This window comes from Chiloscyllium punctatum, chromosome 40, assembly GCF_047496795.1.
Source record: "Chiloscyllium punctatum isolate Juve2018m chromosome 40, sChiPun1.3, whole genome shotgun sequence".
NCBI classification, from domain to species: Eukaryota; Metazoa; Chordata; class Chondrichthyes; order Orectolobiformes; family Hemiscylliidae; genus Chiloscyllium; species Chiloscyllium punctatum.
In genome coordinates, this window is record NC_092778.1 from 42,179,684 (window position 1) to 42,199,236 (window position 19,553).

The window sequence follows — 19,553 nt, forward strand, 5'->3', positions numbered from 1 at the left end:
GCAGTGTCTACTTCTCCCTGAGTGTATTAGTGGATGTTTTGTGCTTCCTTTCCAAGGACACCCAGGCTTGAACGTAGCTGCAGAAAAAAATAAGTCAGTTGAGAACTATGAACTACTTCACAGCCTGATGCCTGGACCTGTTAATGACCTCTTTGGCCAAGCCCAGGAGCAGCCTCTACTGTATCCAAAGATAAGAAGTGTGGGGCTGAAGTGTGGCCAAAAGAGTGATTCCTGTTTATATCTACCTTGTCAATTAAGGCTCTTAAGGCACAGCAGTAGTGTCCCTACCTCTGAGCCAGGAGTTTCAAGTTTCACCTGCGCCAGTGGTGTATTTATAACATCTCTGTATTTATACAGGTTAATTAGAAAATATCTCTACCCAGCCAACTAATTAATCAATTCTCCCCATCACCTGCTTACCTCCCTGCTTTCTCCATTGGGATAAGGCACCCTTGTGGCACAATGATCATGTCCTTACTGTTGAGCCAAGAGGCTCAGGTTCAAGTCCCACCTGCTCCAAAGTGTGTTAGTAATATCTCTAAACTGGTTGATGAAAAAAAAACTATTTTGAGCTATCTAATGGATCTTCTGGTGTTCCAGTGATGGGTGCACCATGACTGCTTGTTCTTACAACTTGTTTTTGCTCAGCAGATGTCCAATCATGGAGCTGTGTTGAGCAACAGTGATCCCACCCTAATATTTGCATTTCTCGTGCTGTTTTCAATTTCCACGATTTCATTCAGCTTCATGATCAGTGTCTTCTTCTCCAAAGGTATGTGCCCTGGATCTGTCTCAGAGACAATGACAGCTGTATTTATTAGATTGCATTTAATTTTGTTTGTTGTTACAAAATAAAATTCACTACACAGTGCCAGTAATATTGTAGTGATTTATTTAGCAGAATAAATGAAGTGTTACAATGCAAAAGGTGGCCATTCAAGCTATCATATGAATATCAGTTTGGATTTATTAGGAGCTTTGAATACGGCAGTAAGGAGCAAAGGAAAGGTGTGCTTTATCCATTCCCAGGTTGCAGGAAGAAGTCATTCTGAGGATTAAGGACTGCAATTACATAGGTAGATTAGGGAAGTTGGAGTTATTTTCTCAAGGTAAGGTGGAGAGGAAATTTGATAAAGCTGTTCAAACTCACTTGAAACAGAGTAGATCGGGACAGACTGGTCTATGGTGGAAGGGTCACAAATGTGGAATTCTATATGAACAGGGATGATTGAATTGAATAGTGTAGATACTTTTAAGTGAAGCTAGACAGCTGTATGAGGGGAAAGGGAATAGAGGGTTGTGCTGATGAATTTTGATGAGAAAGATGTGAGGAGGTTCAATTGGAGGATGGACTGAGCAAATCCTGTTTCTGTGCTGTATATATATTACATCATTCTATGTGAACCAGACAGCGTTAAGTTTAGGTATTTGACAAAGAACCAATTGTGAAATTATGTACCGAATGGTTGAGATCTAGAATACATTGCTTGCGAATTGGATCGGCACTTGAAATTAAAAGATTTAAAGGCACTAGGGTGAGGTGAGTAGCTCTGACAGAAAGTTGACACAAACCTAAGAGTTCAAATACCCTTCTTTGATGATGTAACCATTCTATGATTCTGGTTAGTTACAGTTCAACATAACATTTAGGTTGGGCACCTGAGCAACTGTGAGAAGCCCTTGTCGTAAGTTTCATAACCAGAGCATCCTGTTGCCTTTGCCATACCCTGGTGCAGGTTGGACAAATGCATTTTCAGCCACTTGGGTGAAGTGTTCCAGAATAGGACTGGCATATTTTAAGTAACTGCTTTCGATAGGAGAAACTGGAAACAAAAGGAACTAGGAATATGTATTGAATTAGATGATTTGTAGTACAGTTACACATGTATGCTACACCAGTCATCTCTGCAGGTACTTCACTAGAATCAGTGCAGATAGTAGTTTTACAAAAGCATCTGCCAATGGCAGAATGAAATGTGTATCAGTATTTTACCTGGCTTCTTCTCTGTTTACAGCTAATGTAGCTGCTGCAGTTAGTGGATTCCTGTACTTCTTTTCATATATCCCTTACTTCTTCATCGCACCTCGTTACCACAGAATGACACATCCCCAGAAAGTGGCATCATGCTTGATCTCGAATGTTGGCATGGCACTGGGATGCCAGCTAATTGGCATGTTTGAAGGGAAAGGTAAGAGCAATGAGATTCTGTGCCAGTACTTGCTTATTATACTACTATTGCTAATATATGAAATATGAGCTCAGGTTTCTGGTAGCGCTTGTCCCCAAATTTGAGTCCTGGAGGAGCGCATGATCTAAGCTGTCAGTTCATTGCAACACTGAGGAGAACATTAAACTGAGGCCCCAACAGTCATCCTCACATTTAACAATGTGATATGAAAGTTCTCACAGCACAATTTTTAAAAATAGCAGGGAGATCTTCCTAGTGCCCTGGCCAGCATTTATCACTCAATCATTATCAAAAACAGATTCATAATTAGAAATCTCATTACTGTTTGTGCAATCTTGCTATGTTGATTGTTGTCAATTACTTATTTCAGAAGTGCTCGATTGGCTATAAAGCTTTTTGGGACATCTTGAAGTCACAAAAGGCACTTTATAATTGCAATTGTTTTCTTTTGATAGTACATGCCATGTGGATCTGAGTCAGTTTGGGCAGTTGGCAATATTGTGTAGCTGATTATCTCTGAATGCCATTTTCACATAGCCTTTGCCCTCCAGGCACTTGGCTGTTTCTTTTCTCCGTTCATTATTGGGATTAGCTGTATCTTGCAGCAGTGCCTGTGATTGGCCTTCCCTCAAGAGGAATTACCTGTGTTTGGACCATATTTGGTTTTCTGGCCATTCAGTATAATTTAACTTCAGCACTGAGCTGTCTCATCATGAAACACTGATGAAAGATGACCCTTTTTCCTTGAGGTTGGTTGTTCTAAGCAGGAATTAGTAAACTGAACTTTTCCAGATACTAATGTCATACATAAATGTATCATAACTTGCACTCCAGCCTTTCCTAATTATTTTAAGGACATAATCTATTGTGTATTGCCAGTGAATAAATTGATGTATTATGCTGTGGGAAATAGCTGTGCACAAAAGTGATAAAGTAAAAAAGGATTGTGACTTCCTGGCAAAACCAATTAGCAACTATATAGCATTGAGCCACTACACTAGTTATGAAATGTATTAACATATAATTTAACCAGGTCATAAACTGGATTTCTATCATTGCCCACAGCTGTTTCCTTGCCTCTACACATGCTTCTTCATTCTTTCTTACTTTTCCTCAGGGGCTCATCCCTCTCATACTCTTCCCCCTCTCTCTCATTGACTTGCTCTCTCTCTCTCATTTTCACAATTTCTTCTTTTGTTACACTAGCTCACCCTCGTTCACTCTGCCTCCTTTTTACAGTACGTCGTCCTGCCCTCACACTTCCTCGCCTTCTCTTCACCCTTCACATTGCTTCAACTTCTCTCTCACTGCACACCCTCTCTCAAGTTGCTTCACTGTCTCACACTGCCTGACCCCCTCAAACTGCCATCTCTCCCTCAGATTCCCTGACTCTTTCTCAAGCCTCTCTCATTTCCTTCTTGTGCTGCCTCATGCTTCTGCATGGTCAGGCACATGCAGCAGTTGTTTAACCTCACAGCTGTATGTTGAATATTTTCTAGCATTTGGTTTTTCATTAGCGCTTGCAGAATAAACGTTGAGAAATTATATCTTTGGAGACAGTGAAACAATACAAAGCCTCCCCCAACAGGAAATATGCTTAATTTTCTCTGATTATACATTGACACACTGTTTCTACTCAAAAGCTATGGCCAATGCAGCCCAGCATGAGCTCTGATGCAACCCAGGACTCTCCTATTGTTTGATAACCAGTGTGTTTTAAATAACAGTGGGTTCAGCATGATTTTTTGCAAAGGCCATCATCAAATGGGGAGGAGGGAAGACATGCACAAAATGAGAATTACAGATAACTATAATAATGATTCTTGTGACCTTCACAGACTGTGGTTGTGAAAAGCCACATAATTCATCTGCACTCAGAGTGCTAATGTTGATAATTCAAGTACTTTCTTTTGAACATTTATTTTCTGATTTCCTTGTGTTTATTTGAAGGTGTGGGTGTACAGTGGTCAAACATATACCTGCCCATCAGTGTGGATGACAGTTTTACTCTTGCTCAATCAATGGCAATGCTGATACTTGATTCAGTTGTTTACATTTTGGTCACTTGGTATGTGGAAACTGTGTTCCCTGGGGAGTATGGAATACCACAGGTCTGGTACTTTTTCATCTTGGTAAGTTGCTGTAAACATTTCTGTAATTAGTATGTACAGAGGAACCTCGATTATCCAAATTTCGGATTATCCGAACAAGATCACAAGGTCCCAGTGCTTGGCTAAACTGTACTATCTGGCATTTGATTATCCGAACACTCGATTATCCAAATAAAATACTCCCCATCCTGTCATTTGGATAATCGAGGTTCCTCTGTGATTCAATAAATTCAGGAAGCAGTCTCCATCACATGCTGTCTCCTCTGAATCTATTCCTAGCTTCCTCCTTTCCTTCAACCATCTACCTAGCTTGTTCCTAAATATTAGCCTGATTTCTGCTGCAAATCATTTATGCTACACAAATACAAGTCAATTCCCAACTTCAACAAGAGAGAATTTTAACTGTCTTCCCTTTATATTCAATATCATCAGTGTTATAATTTACCAGAAACATATCTGAACCAGGTATAAACATATAGCGGCTACAAGTGGTCAGAGGTTAGGAAGTCTGTGGCAAGTAACTCACTTCCTGGTTCCCCAAAACCTGTCCAACACCTTCAAGGCACACATCAAGAGTACCAACTGCAGTGCAGCAATGTGCTAAGGGTCCTCAGATAGTATCTTTCAGACCTGCAAAATCTGCAACCTAGAAGAATAAGGGCAGCAGCTGGGTGGGAACACCACCATCTTCAAGTTCCCTTTCAAGCCAGATATGGGGTGGATAATTTTGGTAATTCTGTTCAGGCATCAAGTGAAGTGATAGCTCCAATCTAAGTCTAAGTTCACAAAAACAAGCTTTGTGCCGTCCAGATTCCAGAACCAGTAGTCGTAGTGGTAATAATAATAACCAATGGTGAGCCAATTGGATACAAAATTGGCTTGAAGGTGGGAGACAGAAGGTGGTGGCGGAGGGTTGTTTTATTGACTAGAGGTCTGTGATCAGTGGTATGCCACAAGAATCAGTGCTGAGGCCATTGCTTTTCGTTATTTATATAAATGATTTGGACATGAATAAAGGAAGTATGGTTTGTAAGTTTGCAGATGACACCAAAATCAGTGATTGTAATGGATAGTGAAGAAGGTTATCTCCGAGTACAACAGGACTTTGATCAGATGAGCCAATGGGCCGAGGAGTGACAGATGGAGTTTAATTTAGATTAATGTGATGTATTGTATTTTGGAAAGGCAAATCAGGGCAGGACTTTTATACATTTTATAGGGCCCTAGGAAGTTTGCTGAGCAAAAGGATCTTGGGGTGCATAGCTTCTTGAAAATGTAATCACAGGAAGAAGGTGTTTGGCACGCATGCCTTCATTGGTCAGTGCATTGAGTAAAGGAGTTGGGGCATCATATTGTGGCTGCACAGAACATTGGTTAGGCCTCTTTTGGAATAGTGCATTCAATTCTGATCTCCCTGCTAGGAAAGATATTGTTAAACTTGGAAAGGTGCAGAAAAGACTTACAAGGATGTTGCCAGAATTGGAGGGTTTGAACTATAGGGAGAGGCTGAATAGGCTGGGGTTTTTTTCCCTGGAACGTAGGGGGCTGAGGGGTGACCTTACAGAGGGGCATGGATAGTGTGAATAGCCAAGGTGTTTTTCCCAGGGTAGGGATTACAAAATTATAGGGCATAGGTTTAAGGTGAGAAGGGAAAGATTTAAAAGGGACATAAGGGGCAATGTTTCCATGCAGGGGGTGATGCATGTATGGAACAAGCTGCCAGAGGAGGTGCTGGAGGCAGGTACAATTACAACATTTAAAAGACATCTGGATGGATACATGAATAGGAAGAGTTTAGAAGAATATAAACTAAGTGCTGGCAAATGGGACTAGATCAGTTTAGGATATCTGGTTGACATGTTCATTGCCTGTTGGACTGAACGGTCTGTTTCCATTTTGTATAACTCTATGACTCTATAATTCCACATCATCCAGCTGTTTCTGCATCCAGAACATCTGAACCATGGGTCCTAACAGTGGCAGCCAGAGATTCACTCTTCAGCCAACATGTATTGTATGTGGTAGAGTTCCAATAATGGTCGTATTCCTAGATATAACTGCGATGGTATGATTGGGTTGAGGGTGTGTTGCAGTGGCCCACAAATGGAATTTGTTCCCATCTCCTATATCAACTGGTGAGAATGTCTGTGTCCACTGTTTAATACAGCAGAATGGATTATTTAAAGGACCCTTGTTATTCTGTGTTAACTTGTGATGTTTATGCAGCCTTCATACTGGCTTGGGAAGCCGAGGTCTGAATACATCAAAATAAACAAAGAGGATGATGAAGCAGAAAAACCACTAAACACTGAATACATGGAAGATGACCCATTGGATATTGAAGCTGGCATCAAAATCAAAGACTTGACCAAGGTAGGGAATGGAATTTGATTGTTGCTCACAATGTTTTGGTTGTATTGAATTACTTCCCTCAAAAAGCTTTTAATGCTGGGAGGTCAATTGAAAATGTAAAAACTAAGAAATTAAGATTTTTGTTGGGTGAGGGATATTCAGGGTCACAGAGCCAAGATGAATTGATACTATTAGGACACAGATCAATCATGAGCTAATTGGATGGTGAAACATACTTAAAGATCTTCTTCTTGCTCAAAATCTTGAGGCACACATTCGTAGCAACTTAGGAAATAGAACTCTGTCAAACTTCTTCACCATTCTGTATGACCATGGCTGATCTTCAGCTTCAACTGATCTTTCCTACCTATTTCTTATATCCCTTGCTTCCTGAAGAGACACTAAGTCTGACTACCTTGCCTTAAGTATATTCAGTCATGGAGCATCTTTAACCATTATGTGTAATGAGATAACTTTCATCCTTTTAATCTTCAGGTACTGTAAGCCAAGGTAATTCAGTCATTCAAAACTAGGGGAATGATCCACAACAGACATTCACACACCCCTATCCAAGAAAGTAAAAATGACAGGAAAGAAGAGAAGTTACAAATTACTTAATAATCAAAGATACTGACATTATTTGACATGAATTAATGAGTCCAGTAAGTCAATGTCTCATTGAGTCCTTTCAGTTGGCTGTGCTCTTTTGCATGAGTTCAGACGCAGGTGATTTGCAGGTGAAGGTGTGGACATTGTAACTTGAAGATTGGTTCATTTTGCAGGTAAAATACAGGAATTATTTCCAGAATTAAGATTTGAGTGAAATTGAGAACAGAGGCAGGCATTAGTTAAGTCTAAGACAAAAAACTGCAGATGCTGGATTCCAAGGTAGACAAGCCGAAGGCTGGAAGAACACAGCAGCCAGGCAGCATCAGGAGGTGGAGAAGTCAATGTTTCAGGTGTAACCTTTCTTCAGGTCCTGAAGAAGGGTTACATCCGAAACATTGACTTTCCACCTCCTGATGCTGCCTGGCTGCTGTGTTCTTCCAGCCTTCTGCTTGTTGACCTTAGTTAAGTCTGAAGCTGCTTTAACTACTTGTAACACAGAAGAGTGAATAAAGAAGTAAAAATCTGTATAATTAAAGATGATCCAAATAAAGCAGGGAATATGAGTCATTTAAACATGCTTCTAGTCAAGCCACTGAACTACCAAGGTGGTTCGATGTCCTTCATCAACTGTGTTTTGTAACAGATAACTGTGGAGTCATCAACACCAAAGTAAGCATGAATTGGTTTCAGTGGTTTCCTTTATTCCAAAATGGCAAGCAATTCCATCTGCAACTCCTTTGTGTTCGTTCAGCTGGAATAGCTGCACAACATGACATTCCTCATGCAAAGATGCATTTACTTTTGTCTTGGTAATTGCTGGACATTTCTAAAGGCAGCAAACTTGTCTATTCTTGTTCAGTAGCAGCTATTTTAAAACAAGAATTTAAACAGATCATATCGTTTTTAAAAAGGCACCGTTTAGGATCTCTTTCTTTCTTTCCTCTGAGCATTGCATTATCCTATTCCTGATGAAGGGCTTTTGCCCGAAACGTCAATTTTCCTGCTCCTCAGATGCTGCCTGAGCTGCTATGCTTGTCCAGCACCATTCTGATCTAAACACTTATACAACAAACCATTCTTATTGCTTATTACCTGCATGTTACCTATTTGTGTTCCTTTGATGTGTAAACTCAAAGTTTCTGTGGGAGTTTCATGACTTCTGCTTTTCTTTCTATTGTGACCAAAATGAATAACCCCTGACCCATGTTATAGTTCATCTGCCACTTTGTTGTCCATTCATTCAATCTATTCAAGCCTCTTTTCAGCCTTTTCATGTCCACAATGTGCACCCCCACCTAGCTTTGTATTGTTAGCAAACTTAGGTAAATTATACTTTATCACTTAGCCTTTGTTATGAATATAGATTGTAAATAGCTGGGGCCCCAGTACTAGTCTTTATGGAACATTTCAAATTTGGCAGGTTGTCAGAGATAAATGCATTTTATACTATGTTTCCTGTTCATTAACTAATCTTGAACCTGTGCTAATATATCATCCATGACTCTACAATCCAAGTATATGATATCTACACATTCCCCTTTATTTACTCTATTAACTATGTTTTTAAAGCCTCTAAAAATGTCAAACACAATTTCCCTTTCATAAAATAATGTTAGCTTTCCTCTTGCTATGATTTTCAAGGTCAGTTGTTAAGTCAAATGACAGATGTCAGGCTAACTGGCCCGTAGATTTCTGTTTCATCCCTTCCTGATTTCTTGAATAGCCATGTCACCTTTGCTAACTTCCAATCAGAACACGGAGGGGATCTTACAAAATCTGTAAAGTTCTAAGAGGACTACACAGGGCAAGTGGGGGAAGGATGTTCCTGATGACAGGGCAATTCAGAACCAGAGGTCAGAGTTTAAGGATACATTTAGGGCTGAGAGTCAGACACATTTCTTCATCAAGATCCTGTGGAACTTTCTGCCACAGAAAGCACAGAAAGTAGTACCTTGGTAGTTCAGTGGCTGGACCAGAAGCACATTTAATTGACTGAAATTCCTGGTTTGTTTGAGTCATTTTTAATTATACAGATTTTTACTTCTTTACTCACTCTTCTGAGTCACAAGGAGTTAAAGCAGCTTCAGATGTTTTCAAGAAGGTAAGAGAGAGTTCTTAGGGGTCAAGGGATCAAAGGGACAGTGTACTGACTTGGCTGATCAGCCACTTTCAGATTGAATGGTGGAGCAAGTTTGAAATTCCAAGTGGATTACTCCTGCTTGCATTTTCTAAATCTATGTTTTTCAGTCTCTTGGGACCATTCTAGAGTCTTACAAATTGCAGGCTTTGAGATGAGCTATGATAAACCCTGACACTGTTCCTTGATGCCAGTTCACATTTTTGTTTTCTGTAGGTGTTCAAAGTTGGAAACGAGATGAAGGAAGTAGTTTCTCATCTAACCATCAACTTATACAAGGGACAAATCTCAGTATTGCTGGGCCACAATGGTGCTGGAAAGACTACTACTCTGTCCATGCTCACAGGTGTGTTCACGGACATTAGAGTGCACCCTTCTATTCTAGGAATATTCTCTCGGCTTAATTTTGTTCCATCTGACTTTTCTATTTGGACAACACATTGCTACTGTTGTTTATTGAAAGCAACATTAATGGTCAGACATAAATACTCAGTATGTTCCTTCGGCAAACTGAGTTTATTTGACATGGTGTTTGTTGATGTTGCAAGAGTATACACAGAAGCAGCATAGGTTTTGAATTAAATTGAAATTAAGAGTGTTAAGCCTAACAGACACCTAGAAATGTAAAATGAACTTAAAGAAAATGTAGATCTGTGAAGAGAAAAAAAACTGTTACAAGACTTTCTTTTAGTTTAAAAAAAGGCTGTATTTTGTGCATGTACAGTCTGAAAGAAAGTTACACAGACATGGTTGGAATTTGGCACTGTATTGTTGGTGTTAGCAGACATTTCGTTGACTGATATACAAGAGCCCAATTTAATCACAGAAGTGTCCAAAGTAGGCTATTGAATGATCTGTGCATGTGGTGCATCTTTCTGCCGGGCATGGAGTGCAACTAACAGAGAATTCTGGAGAAACTCAGCAGGTCTGTAGCAGAGAAAGAAACAATGTTAACGTCTTGAGATCAGTCTGACTCTTCTTCAGAGCTAAGCTTATACAAGGGGCAAATATCAGTATTGTTGGGGCTGGAAGACCTCTACTCTGGCCATGTTCACAGGTGTGAAAGTTACATTGGACTCAAAACATTAACTCTGTTTCTCTCTCCACAAATGCTGCCAGATATGCTTCGTTTCTTCAGTATTCTCTGTTTGTTTTAGATTTCCAACAACCACAATATATTATCTTTAATGGTATGGAGTGCAGTCTTGTTAGGTATTCCTGTCTGAATATTTAAGCACATGTTGGAGAGATTCAAGATGTAAGGAACCACTGGAATTTGGCTGTGTTTCTGCCAATGCAACTGCAAGGGATGCACGCACTGCACATGTAGTCACAAAGCCTTGTGACATCACTGAACATGTTTAAATCTATAATTTAAGTTCTGTTTTAGACCACAAAGAAAGAGTAGATTAACACAAAGAGCACCTAATTTAAACAGAAACATTTTTGAATACAAAACTCTTAACTGATTCAATTTAGTTAATACAATTTTGGGAGTTGTAAAGGGCATTTGAAACTGCTCTGGCCGCAGTTCTTTGTCTTTAAATTGCATTGCATTGCATCAAATTAGTTCTCTAATTCGGGCACACATTTTGCAAAAAGATTGTTTATCTCAAGCAAAATGTTTATTTGTAATCATTTTGATAATTTCTGCCTGAAACACAACAACTGCTTTGATAGTCCAAGTTAATAATATGTCAACAGAAAGCTCGTTGTTTGAAGCTGACTATAGCCACTAAATCAGTAAGGCTTTGTGTAAATGGTGGAGCTTTAAGGCCTTGAAAGCCACGAATACCCTTAGCATCGCACCTTTGTAGGCAAGTGTTAATTTCTGAGTTAATCCTGTTAAAACAGAAGTTATATCCTACAGACTTAAAACACAACATATTATGAGCTAAAACTGGCAAAGTAGAATCAAGTGGTTTCTATATAGGTCTTCAACCCACAGCTTCTTGTTTTTCACACGGAAGATGAATTTGAGGATTCTCAAAATCTTAGTGAATTCACAAAATCTCTCTCCCAGGCTTTTAGTGTCACATATTTCATGTTGAATTCAACCTGAACCTAAAGAAATTCCACTTTTGCCTCAAGTTGGCTTATCACAGTTAGTGATGAGATAATTTAGAGTAAGAATTGGAGAGGCCCCAACATTGAGAATCCATGTTAGAAATCTGAAGAGCATAAGAAGGAATGGATAACTGAGTGGAGGATGAATGTGTGAATGGATGGCAAGCCGTATTTTTGGTCTGGTACTGACCTATTTAAGGAATGTATTTGAAGTGCATGTTAGTCCTATTCGTATTGCTCTATCAAAACTGCTGCCGGAACAGATAACCTGTTCTCTTGTTTGTTAGGTCTGTTCCCTCCTTCAAGTGGCACTGCCAACATTAATGGGTATGATATCTGCCAGGACATGCCACTGGTTCGCCAAAGTCTTGGACTCTGTCCACAGCACGATGTCCTATTTGATAACCTTACCGTAGAAGAGCATCTGTTATTTTTTAGTGGGGTAAGTTATATTGGAGGGGAAGAACACACAGTTAAAGGTTTAAAGGAAATAGTCTGTCTCCATGCTGCTGACTGCATAATATATTATTTATCAGCTATTGTCCTTATAGATTGTTCCATCTGTTCATTGCAAAATGTCACTTTGATTCAGTGGTAGTCACCTGTTGCTCAGAATCAGGAGGTCATAGATTCTAATCCTTATTTGGGATTTAGCATATGTTCAGGCAATGCTGACAGCCTGAGATGCTGATGTGGATTTTTGTCATCAGGATGATTAAGAAATCTTTCCAAAGGAAATGTGGTAGCGTAGTAAACTTGGCACTGAACTAGTAATCCAGCGTCTCAGACTAATGTCCTAGGAACATAGTTGAAATCCCATCATGGCAGGTGGTGAAATTGGAGTTCAATAAAAAAAAAACCTGGAATTAAAGGCTAGTCTAATGATCGCCATGTAACCATTGTTAATTGTTGTAGAAACCCTTCTAATTCATTAACGTTCTTTCGTTCTTTAGAGAAAGTATTCTGCTGTCTTTACCCAATCGAGTTTACATGGGATTCCAGACCCACAATAATGTGGTTGACTTATAATTGCCATCTGAAATGGCTTAGAACACAACTTATTTCAAGAAACAATTAGGGATGGGCAATAAATGCTGGACTAGCCAACTATGCCCCCTATGAATATGATAAGAAAAAGATAATGTGCTAATCCTAATTTTGAGGTTCCAAACCCCACTTGCAAGTTTAATTTCTGATTATCAAAAGTAACTTTTAAGGGGAAGCTGGTTCAGGTCATGACCCTGATCCTGCCATCTTTAACATGGTTGGCTCCATTATAAAGATAGGCAAATTCCAGTCCTCCTTGACCTCATGGAGCTGTGATTCATGACACCTTGATGGTGTTGTGTACCATAGTATATATGAGGGAATGCCATGAAAGCTAAATGAATAAAATCCTTCTTGTGTCCTCTCCCCTTGCAACTTTATCCAGCCTCCCCAGTGCCTCTCATTAACACCAGGCCTATGCTGCCCACCCATCCCCAATGGCAGGCATTTGATACATGTTATGCCCATTCACTCACCGTGCACTATATAGAAGGAATAAATGCTTCAGCAATAATAGGATACACAGATATCTTTTAAATTGTCATTCATTAATTACTTTGTACTTTCTTAACAAAAACTACTTTTTTGTGACAAGTCAGTAAATGTGTTAATTGTCCAGTCTGTTTAAAGTATCAATAGAAGGAAGTCTTGAAAGCTCATAATTGTGTGTAAATTATCTTGGTGAAAAACTATGCAGTACTGGCTGAGAGCCCAGACATCCATAATTCTGTGGAAACATCTGAGCTCCAGCTGCATTGACTTCATTGGCTTTTTGATTTCTGCTGATGAGGGATACCTTGCAAAAACCTGAACATCTCACCTGGCTGTTCAGCAAACACCACTTATCCGCTCTGGAGTGAAATTTGTGGATCCAGTACTGGACTACTTAGTCACTTCAGGACCCACAATCCCAGAGTAAAGAGTTGCCTAATAAGGAGAAAGGGGCAGCAGAAGAGACTGTGGGGTGATAGAGTGTTCAATTTGGAGAGAAAGAAAAGAAGAGAGAGAGAGAGAGTGTGTGTGTCCCCATTTTGCTCCCGCATGGCAGAGGGGGAGAGACAGAAAGTGTGGTGAAGACAGAGTGAGACCGAGTGTGGGAGAGAAAGTATGCTTGAGGGAGAGAAAATGGAAAGCAAGTGTGAAGAGGAAGGAGAGAAAGAGGGGGAGAGATTGAAAGGGAAGAGTGTAAGAGAGCGTGACTATGGGGGAGGGAGAAAAAGAGGGAGAGAGTGTGGGGAAGGTAGGGGAGGGAGAGTCATACAGTTGTACAGCATGGAAACACACCCTTTGGTCCAACTCGATGCCAACCAGATATTTGGCCCATGTCTCTCTAACTGCCTCCTATTCATATATCCATCCAGATGCCTTTTAAGTGTTGTAATTGTACCAGTCTCCACCATTTCCTCTGGCAGCTCATTCCACACTAGCATCACCCTCTGCATGGAAAAAGTTGTTCCTTAGGTCCCTTTTAAATGTTTCTCCTCTCATCTTAGACCCATGCCCTCTAGTTCTGGACTCCCCTACCCTGGGGAAAAGACCTTGGCTATTCACCCTATCCATGCTCCTCGTGATTTTAAAAAACTTCGATAAGGTCACCCTTCAGCCTCCAACACTCCAGGAAAAACGTTCCAGCCTATTTAGCCTGTCTCTATAGTTCAAACCCTCCAACCCTGGCAACATCCTTGTAAATCTCTTCTGCATCCTTTCAAGTTTAACAATATCTTGCTAACAGCAGAGAAAGAGAGGGGGAGAGATTGTAGGGGAGTGAGGAAAGGAGAGGGAGAAAGAGTCTGGGAAGAAGATGAAAGAGGTAGCGAGTGTATGGCAGAGGGAGAGAAAGATAGGGAGAAGAAGTGTGGTAGGAAGGGGATGAGAGAGAGAGTATGGGGTAGGAGGGGAGAGCAAAAAAGACTGGTTGAAACAGGGAGACAGAAATTGTGTCAGGAAGGGAAAAGGAGAAAATGAGAGTGTGCGGGGTCGGAAAGGAAATGGAGTATGTGAGAGGGGAAAGAGTGAGCGTGGGGGAAACAGATGGAATGAGTTTGGTTGGAGAGAGAAATAGTGTGGGGGAGGAACAGAAAGAAAAGAAGAGAGATGGTGTGCGGGAGGGAGAGAGAATGTAGAGCAGAGGAAATCGCCTTCATTGCTCAGACCGTTGAGTATAGGAGTTGGGACATCATGTTGAGGTTGGCGAGGACACTTCTGAAATGCTGTGTACAGTTCTGGTCCCCTTGCTCTAGGATGGATATTATTAAATTGGACTGGGTTCAGAAGAGATTTACCAGAATGTTGCCAGGACTGGAGGGTTTGAGTCATAAGGAGAGCCTGAGACATTTTTCCACTGCAGCACAGGAGCTGACGGATGACCTTACAGAGCTTTATAACATCACAAGGGGCATAGATGAAGTCAGTAGCAAAAGTCTTTTTCCTCAAGTGGATGATTTCAAAACTAGGGGGCATATTTTTAAGATGAGAGGAGAAAGATTTAGGAGAGACCCAAGGGTCTGATTCCATGCTGTATGACTCGACAAGAGAGTGTGGGGTAGGAGGACAGAGAGAATGACAGGGAGAATGTGGGAGAGAGAGAGATTGTGGATGAGGGTGGAGACAATGAGTGAGAGTGTAGGTTGGGGGAACACAGAGTGCATGTGGGTAAAAGAGGGAGAGAGAATGAGTGTATGGGAGGGGGTATGGTGGGAAACAGAATGGGGATGGAGAGAGAGAATGTGAGGGAAGGAGAAAGAAAGGGGGAATGTGGGAGACGGAGAGAGGGAGAGATTGCGGACAAGAATGGAGAGAGTAAATGAGTGTGGGAGAGTGAACAGAGAATGAGTACGGGTGAAGGAGTGAGAGAGAATGAGTGAATGGGAAGGGAGACAAAGTGTTAATGTGGAGTAGGCAGAAAGAAAGAGTGTGCATGTGTGGACAAGGAAAAGAAAGTGTGGGGGACAGGAAGGGATACAATGTGCGAGACAGAGTACTAGTGAGAGGAGGGAGAAAGTGAGTGTGGGTTAGAGACAGGGAGGTATTAAGAGTGTGGGGATGGGGCAGGGACAAAGTACAAGAGGGAGAGATGGAGAAGGAGTGTAGGGGAGGGTCAGACAGAGTGAGTGTGAGGGAAGGAGAGAAAGACTGTGAGAGATTGTATGAGGAAGAGAGAGAGTGTGTAAGAGTGGGGCAGAGAAAGATTTATTGTGTTGGTGAAGAAAGGAGAGAGAGAGAACCAGAGACTGTGGGAGGGAGAGGCAGAAAAGGGATGTAGGGAGGGAAGGACAGGGAAAAAACGTAAGGGAAGGAGAGAAAGAGTGTGTGTGTGTGTGTGTAGAGTAAGAGCTCATGTGAGGGAGGGATGAGAGTGAGGGGGGAGAGAGTGTGTTGGTGAAGAAGGGACAGAGCAAGCAAGTTGAGGAGGGGAGGCATTGTAAGCATGAATAGGGAGGGAGGCAGAGCATATGACAAGTGCATGAAGCAGAGAGAGCACCATTGATGAGGGAACTACAAAAGAGTCACAGTTGGCTCTCATCCTCCAACTGACAATTAGAATTTGATCGCATTGTCTTAGCTTATTGACCCAGCCATTTCCATCTCACAGCTCAAAGGCTCTGGTCAGATCCACGAAGAGGTAAACCGGATGTTAAGCATGTTGAAGTTGAAGGATAAAAGAAAAGCAAAGATCAAGACTTTGTCTGGTGGAATGAAACGGAAGCTCTCCATTGGAATTGCTCTCATCGGCAACTCTAAGGTAATAACACCTTTAAGACCTCAGGGCAACAGAAGGTGTTTTATGCCTGAAAATAAAATCATTTTGCCAGAAGCATTCAACAGATCAGGCTGCAGTGATTAGAGAAGCAAAGTTAATTGTCCAATGACTTTTGCTGTAACAGTATGTTTTTATTAATGCAGGGGAAGTGGGCTGCATTGGCTAGGCCTTAATTTATGCCCATCCATAATTGCCCTTAAGGTGATGTTGAACTGCTACAGTCAATTCGGGGCAGATAGATCCACAGTGCTATTAGGGAGCAAGTTCCAGAATTTTCACCCAGTGACGTTGAAAGAGCATGATACAGTTAAAAGTCAGGAGGTTGACTGACTTGGAGGAGAACTTGCAGGTCATGCTGTTCTCATGTTTCGACTACCTTTGTCCTTCTAAGCAGTAATGGTCATGAGTGCTGCCTAAAGAGGTGAATTTCTGTAGTGCATTCTGTCGAGATGCTCCTGTGCATCAGTCATGGAGTAAGTGAATGTTTGTAGATATGCTGCTGACAACAGGCTGCTTTGTCTCGGATGGTATCAACTTCAAGTGTTGTTAGAGCTGCATTTACCGAGGCAAGTGGAGAATATTTCATCCCACTCCAGACTCTTGCCTTGTAGAAAGTGGGCAGACTTTGAGGAATCAGAAGTGAGTTAACCACCACACTGTTCCTAGCTTCTGACCCACTCTTGTAGTCACCATATTTACATGGTTGGTCCAGTTCAATTTCTGGTCAATGGTAAACCCCTGGATGTCGATGTTAAGAGATTCTGCGATGGTAATGCCATTGAATATCAAGAGGCAATGGTTAGATTCTCTCTGGTGGGAGATGGTTGTTGCCTGGCTCTTGTGTGGCATGAATGTTAATTGTCACTTGTTAGCCCAAACTTGGATGTTGTGCAGATTGTTCTACATTTGGGTGTAGACTGCTTCAATATCTTTAGAACATTGTGTAATCACCAGCAAACTTTCCAATTCTGACTTTAAGAAAGGTAGCTAATGAAACAAATCAAGATGATTGGGCATTGGACATGAGCCTGAGAAGCCCCTGCAAAGATGCTCGAGTGCTGAGGTGGCTGATCTCTAAAAACTGCAAACCTCTTCCTTTGAGTTAGGTATGACTCCAACTGCTGGGGTTGCTGCTCCTTTAGAACAGAAGTAACATGCACATCAAACATGTCTTCAGCTCACAGTCCATCTTTTCTCAATCTGACAGTGAACAGTGGCACATGAAAAAGAAATGGTGTAATTCCAAGGGTGTGGGAAACCAAGACCTAAGTCAAAAGTTCAAGAAAATGGGGTAGCAACCTTTTCATTGTTTCAATCACCCAGAAACGGTGCCCTTTAGAGATTGGTCAAATTGCCACAGAGGATCTTATTATTGATTATTTGTTTTCTGTCCTTCAGATTGTCATGTTGGATGAACCAACATCTGGTATGGATGCACTATCCCGCAGATCTGCCTGGGATCTTCTACAGAACCAGAAGTATGGCCGCACTATCCTGCTAACCACTCATTTTATGGATGAAGCTGATCTCCTTGGAGATCGTATTCTGATCATGGCCAATGGGCAGCTTCAGTGCTGTGGAACATCACTCTTCCTCAAGAACAAGTATGGTGAGTAAGAGGAACAGTAAAATTATAACACTATAATCCTCCAAGGTCCCTGATGCCTTCAAATTGACCACTATTACATTCCCATTCTTTGCCCCAACCATTAGTAGTTGTGCTTTCAATCTGCTGGACTTTAAGTTCTGGAATTCCGTCCCTAAACCTCTCCACTTCCATATCCTTTAAGAAGCTCTTTAAAACCTCTATTTTCAGTAAGAGTTTTAATAACCTATCCCAAAGACCTCTGATTGAGATGTTTCACCATATTATAAGCACTAGCAATCTAAGTAGTCATTGAATTATGTTTATCAGGCACTAGCTGCACAATGACATGTTTCTGCAAACGACCAGCAAATTACAAACAGCATGGGAACAGGCCCTTCGGCCCAGCAAGTCCACACCGACCCTCCAAAGAGTAACCCACCCAGATCTTAGATTTACCCCTGACTAATGCACCTAGCACTATGCAATTTAACATGGCCAATTCACCTGACCTGCATATCTTTGTATTGTGGGAAGAAACCAGAGCTCCACGCTGACAATCACCCGAGGCAGGAATCAAACCCAGGTCCCTGGTGCTGTGAGGCAGCAGTGCTAACCACCGAGCCACCATGCTGCCCCAGTAGCAGATCAGTGAATAGGATAACATTTAGAAAAATAGCAAAAGATGAGAAAGATCAGTCTGGCTTTAACTCTCAGGGACTCCCTCGCTGTCCTATTGAAGCTTCTGGCCACTAGGCTTTTCTGTGCCACACAAACCTCCAGCTTTTCATTTTCTCCCCTGGCCCTGCCCAATAACTCTCAAATATTTGGACTTTTTCCAATCTGCATGCTCTAGATTCCACTCCTGTTGACTTTTTTAGTGCCTTATTTGAGTTATTGCAGATAGGTGGCCCAGAGTAAGGGAGGAGCACTAGGTGGGGAGTGTGAGGATACTGTTACAGAACCCAGAAATGAATTGCAAAGATCAGACCCATTCAGTTAGAGACTTGCAATCCATCCACAGACACTCCAGTGAGATGAGACTCAACCAAAGACGATAAAGACAGGCTCCCATGTCTCTGACCTGGGTGTTGCGAACTCATAACGCATCCTCTGCAACCTCAGTCTGTGCTGGTTTGGTTACAATTCTCATAATCTTGCTTTTCCTTTGTAATTGTTTTTTTCCATTTTAGAAAATAATGAACCTGCTAGAAACAATCTGCCTTAGAGGTTAATTTGATTGAGATGGTCAAGTGTGTGTGTATTTTTTTAAAACAGAAATTCTGCATTGAATTTATTTTCGTTTGAATGAGTGTAGGTTGCTGAGAGAGGAGTCACTGTATAATAGTGACACATCACCAGATTTCTGGCCTCAGTATTGATGGAAGTCCAGTGATCATGAAGTTTTCGGGTGAGGGAGGCCAATTGACCCATTTTACTCAATCCATTCAGAAAGGCTTTATATTCCCCTTATTGTAACCTGCAGTTGGTTCTTAAATAAATACAAGGTTTTCATGCTCAGCTGCTACTTGCATTCATTATCCTGTATCTGAAAGATCTCCTAATATTGATACAGATTTCCTTCAGATGGAACCTTTGACTCCTGTTGTAGTTTAACGTAATGGCTTGTTTCCAAATTATCTATTATCTTAGCTACCTCTAAACAGAATAGTGAAAAGCCCAAATTTCCCAACTT

General features: G+C 41.2%; 1 protein-coding gene across 3 annotated transcripts in view; it reads left to right on the top strand.

Annotated features, from left to right (window-relative positions):
• abca3b (ATP-binding cassette, sub-family A (ABC1), member 3b) overlaps window positions 1-19,553 on the top strand; it is a 115,139-nt gene that overhangs the window by 31,079 nt on the left and 64,507 nt on the right. For all 3 annotated transcript variants that reach the window (XM_072559638.1, XM_072559639.1, XM_072559640.1), the window contains 8 exons: window positions 652-772; window positions 2,016-2,189; window positions 4,140-4,321; window positions 6,527-6,673; window positions 9,615-9,744; window positions 11,753-11,907; window positions 16,105-16,254; window positions 17,671-17,881. In XM_072559638.1, the coding sequence (XP_072415739.1) occupies window positions 652-772; window positions 2,016-2,189; window positions 4,140-4,321; window positions 6,527-6,673; window positions 9,615-9,744; window positions 11,753-11,907; window positions 16,105-16,254; window positions 17,671-17,881 (1,270 nt within the window). The remainder of the gene's footprint in view (window positions 1-651; window positions 773-2,015; window positions 2,190-4,139; window positions 4,322-6,526; window positions 6,674-9,614; window positions 9,745-11,752; window positions 11,908-16,104; window positions 16,255-17,670; window positions 17,882-19,553) is intronic.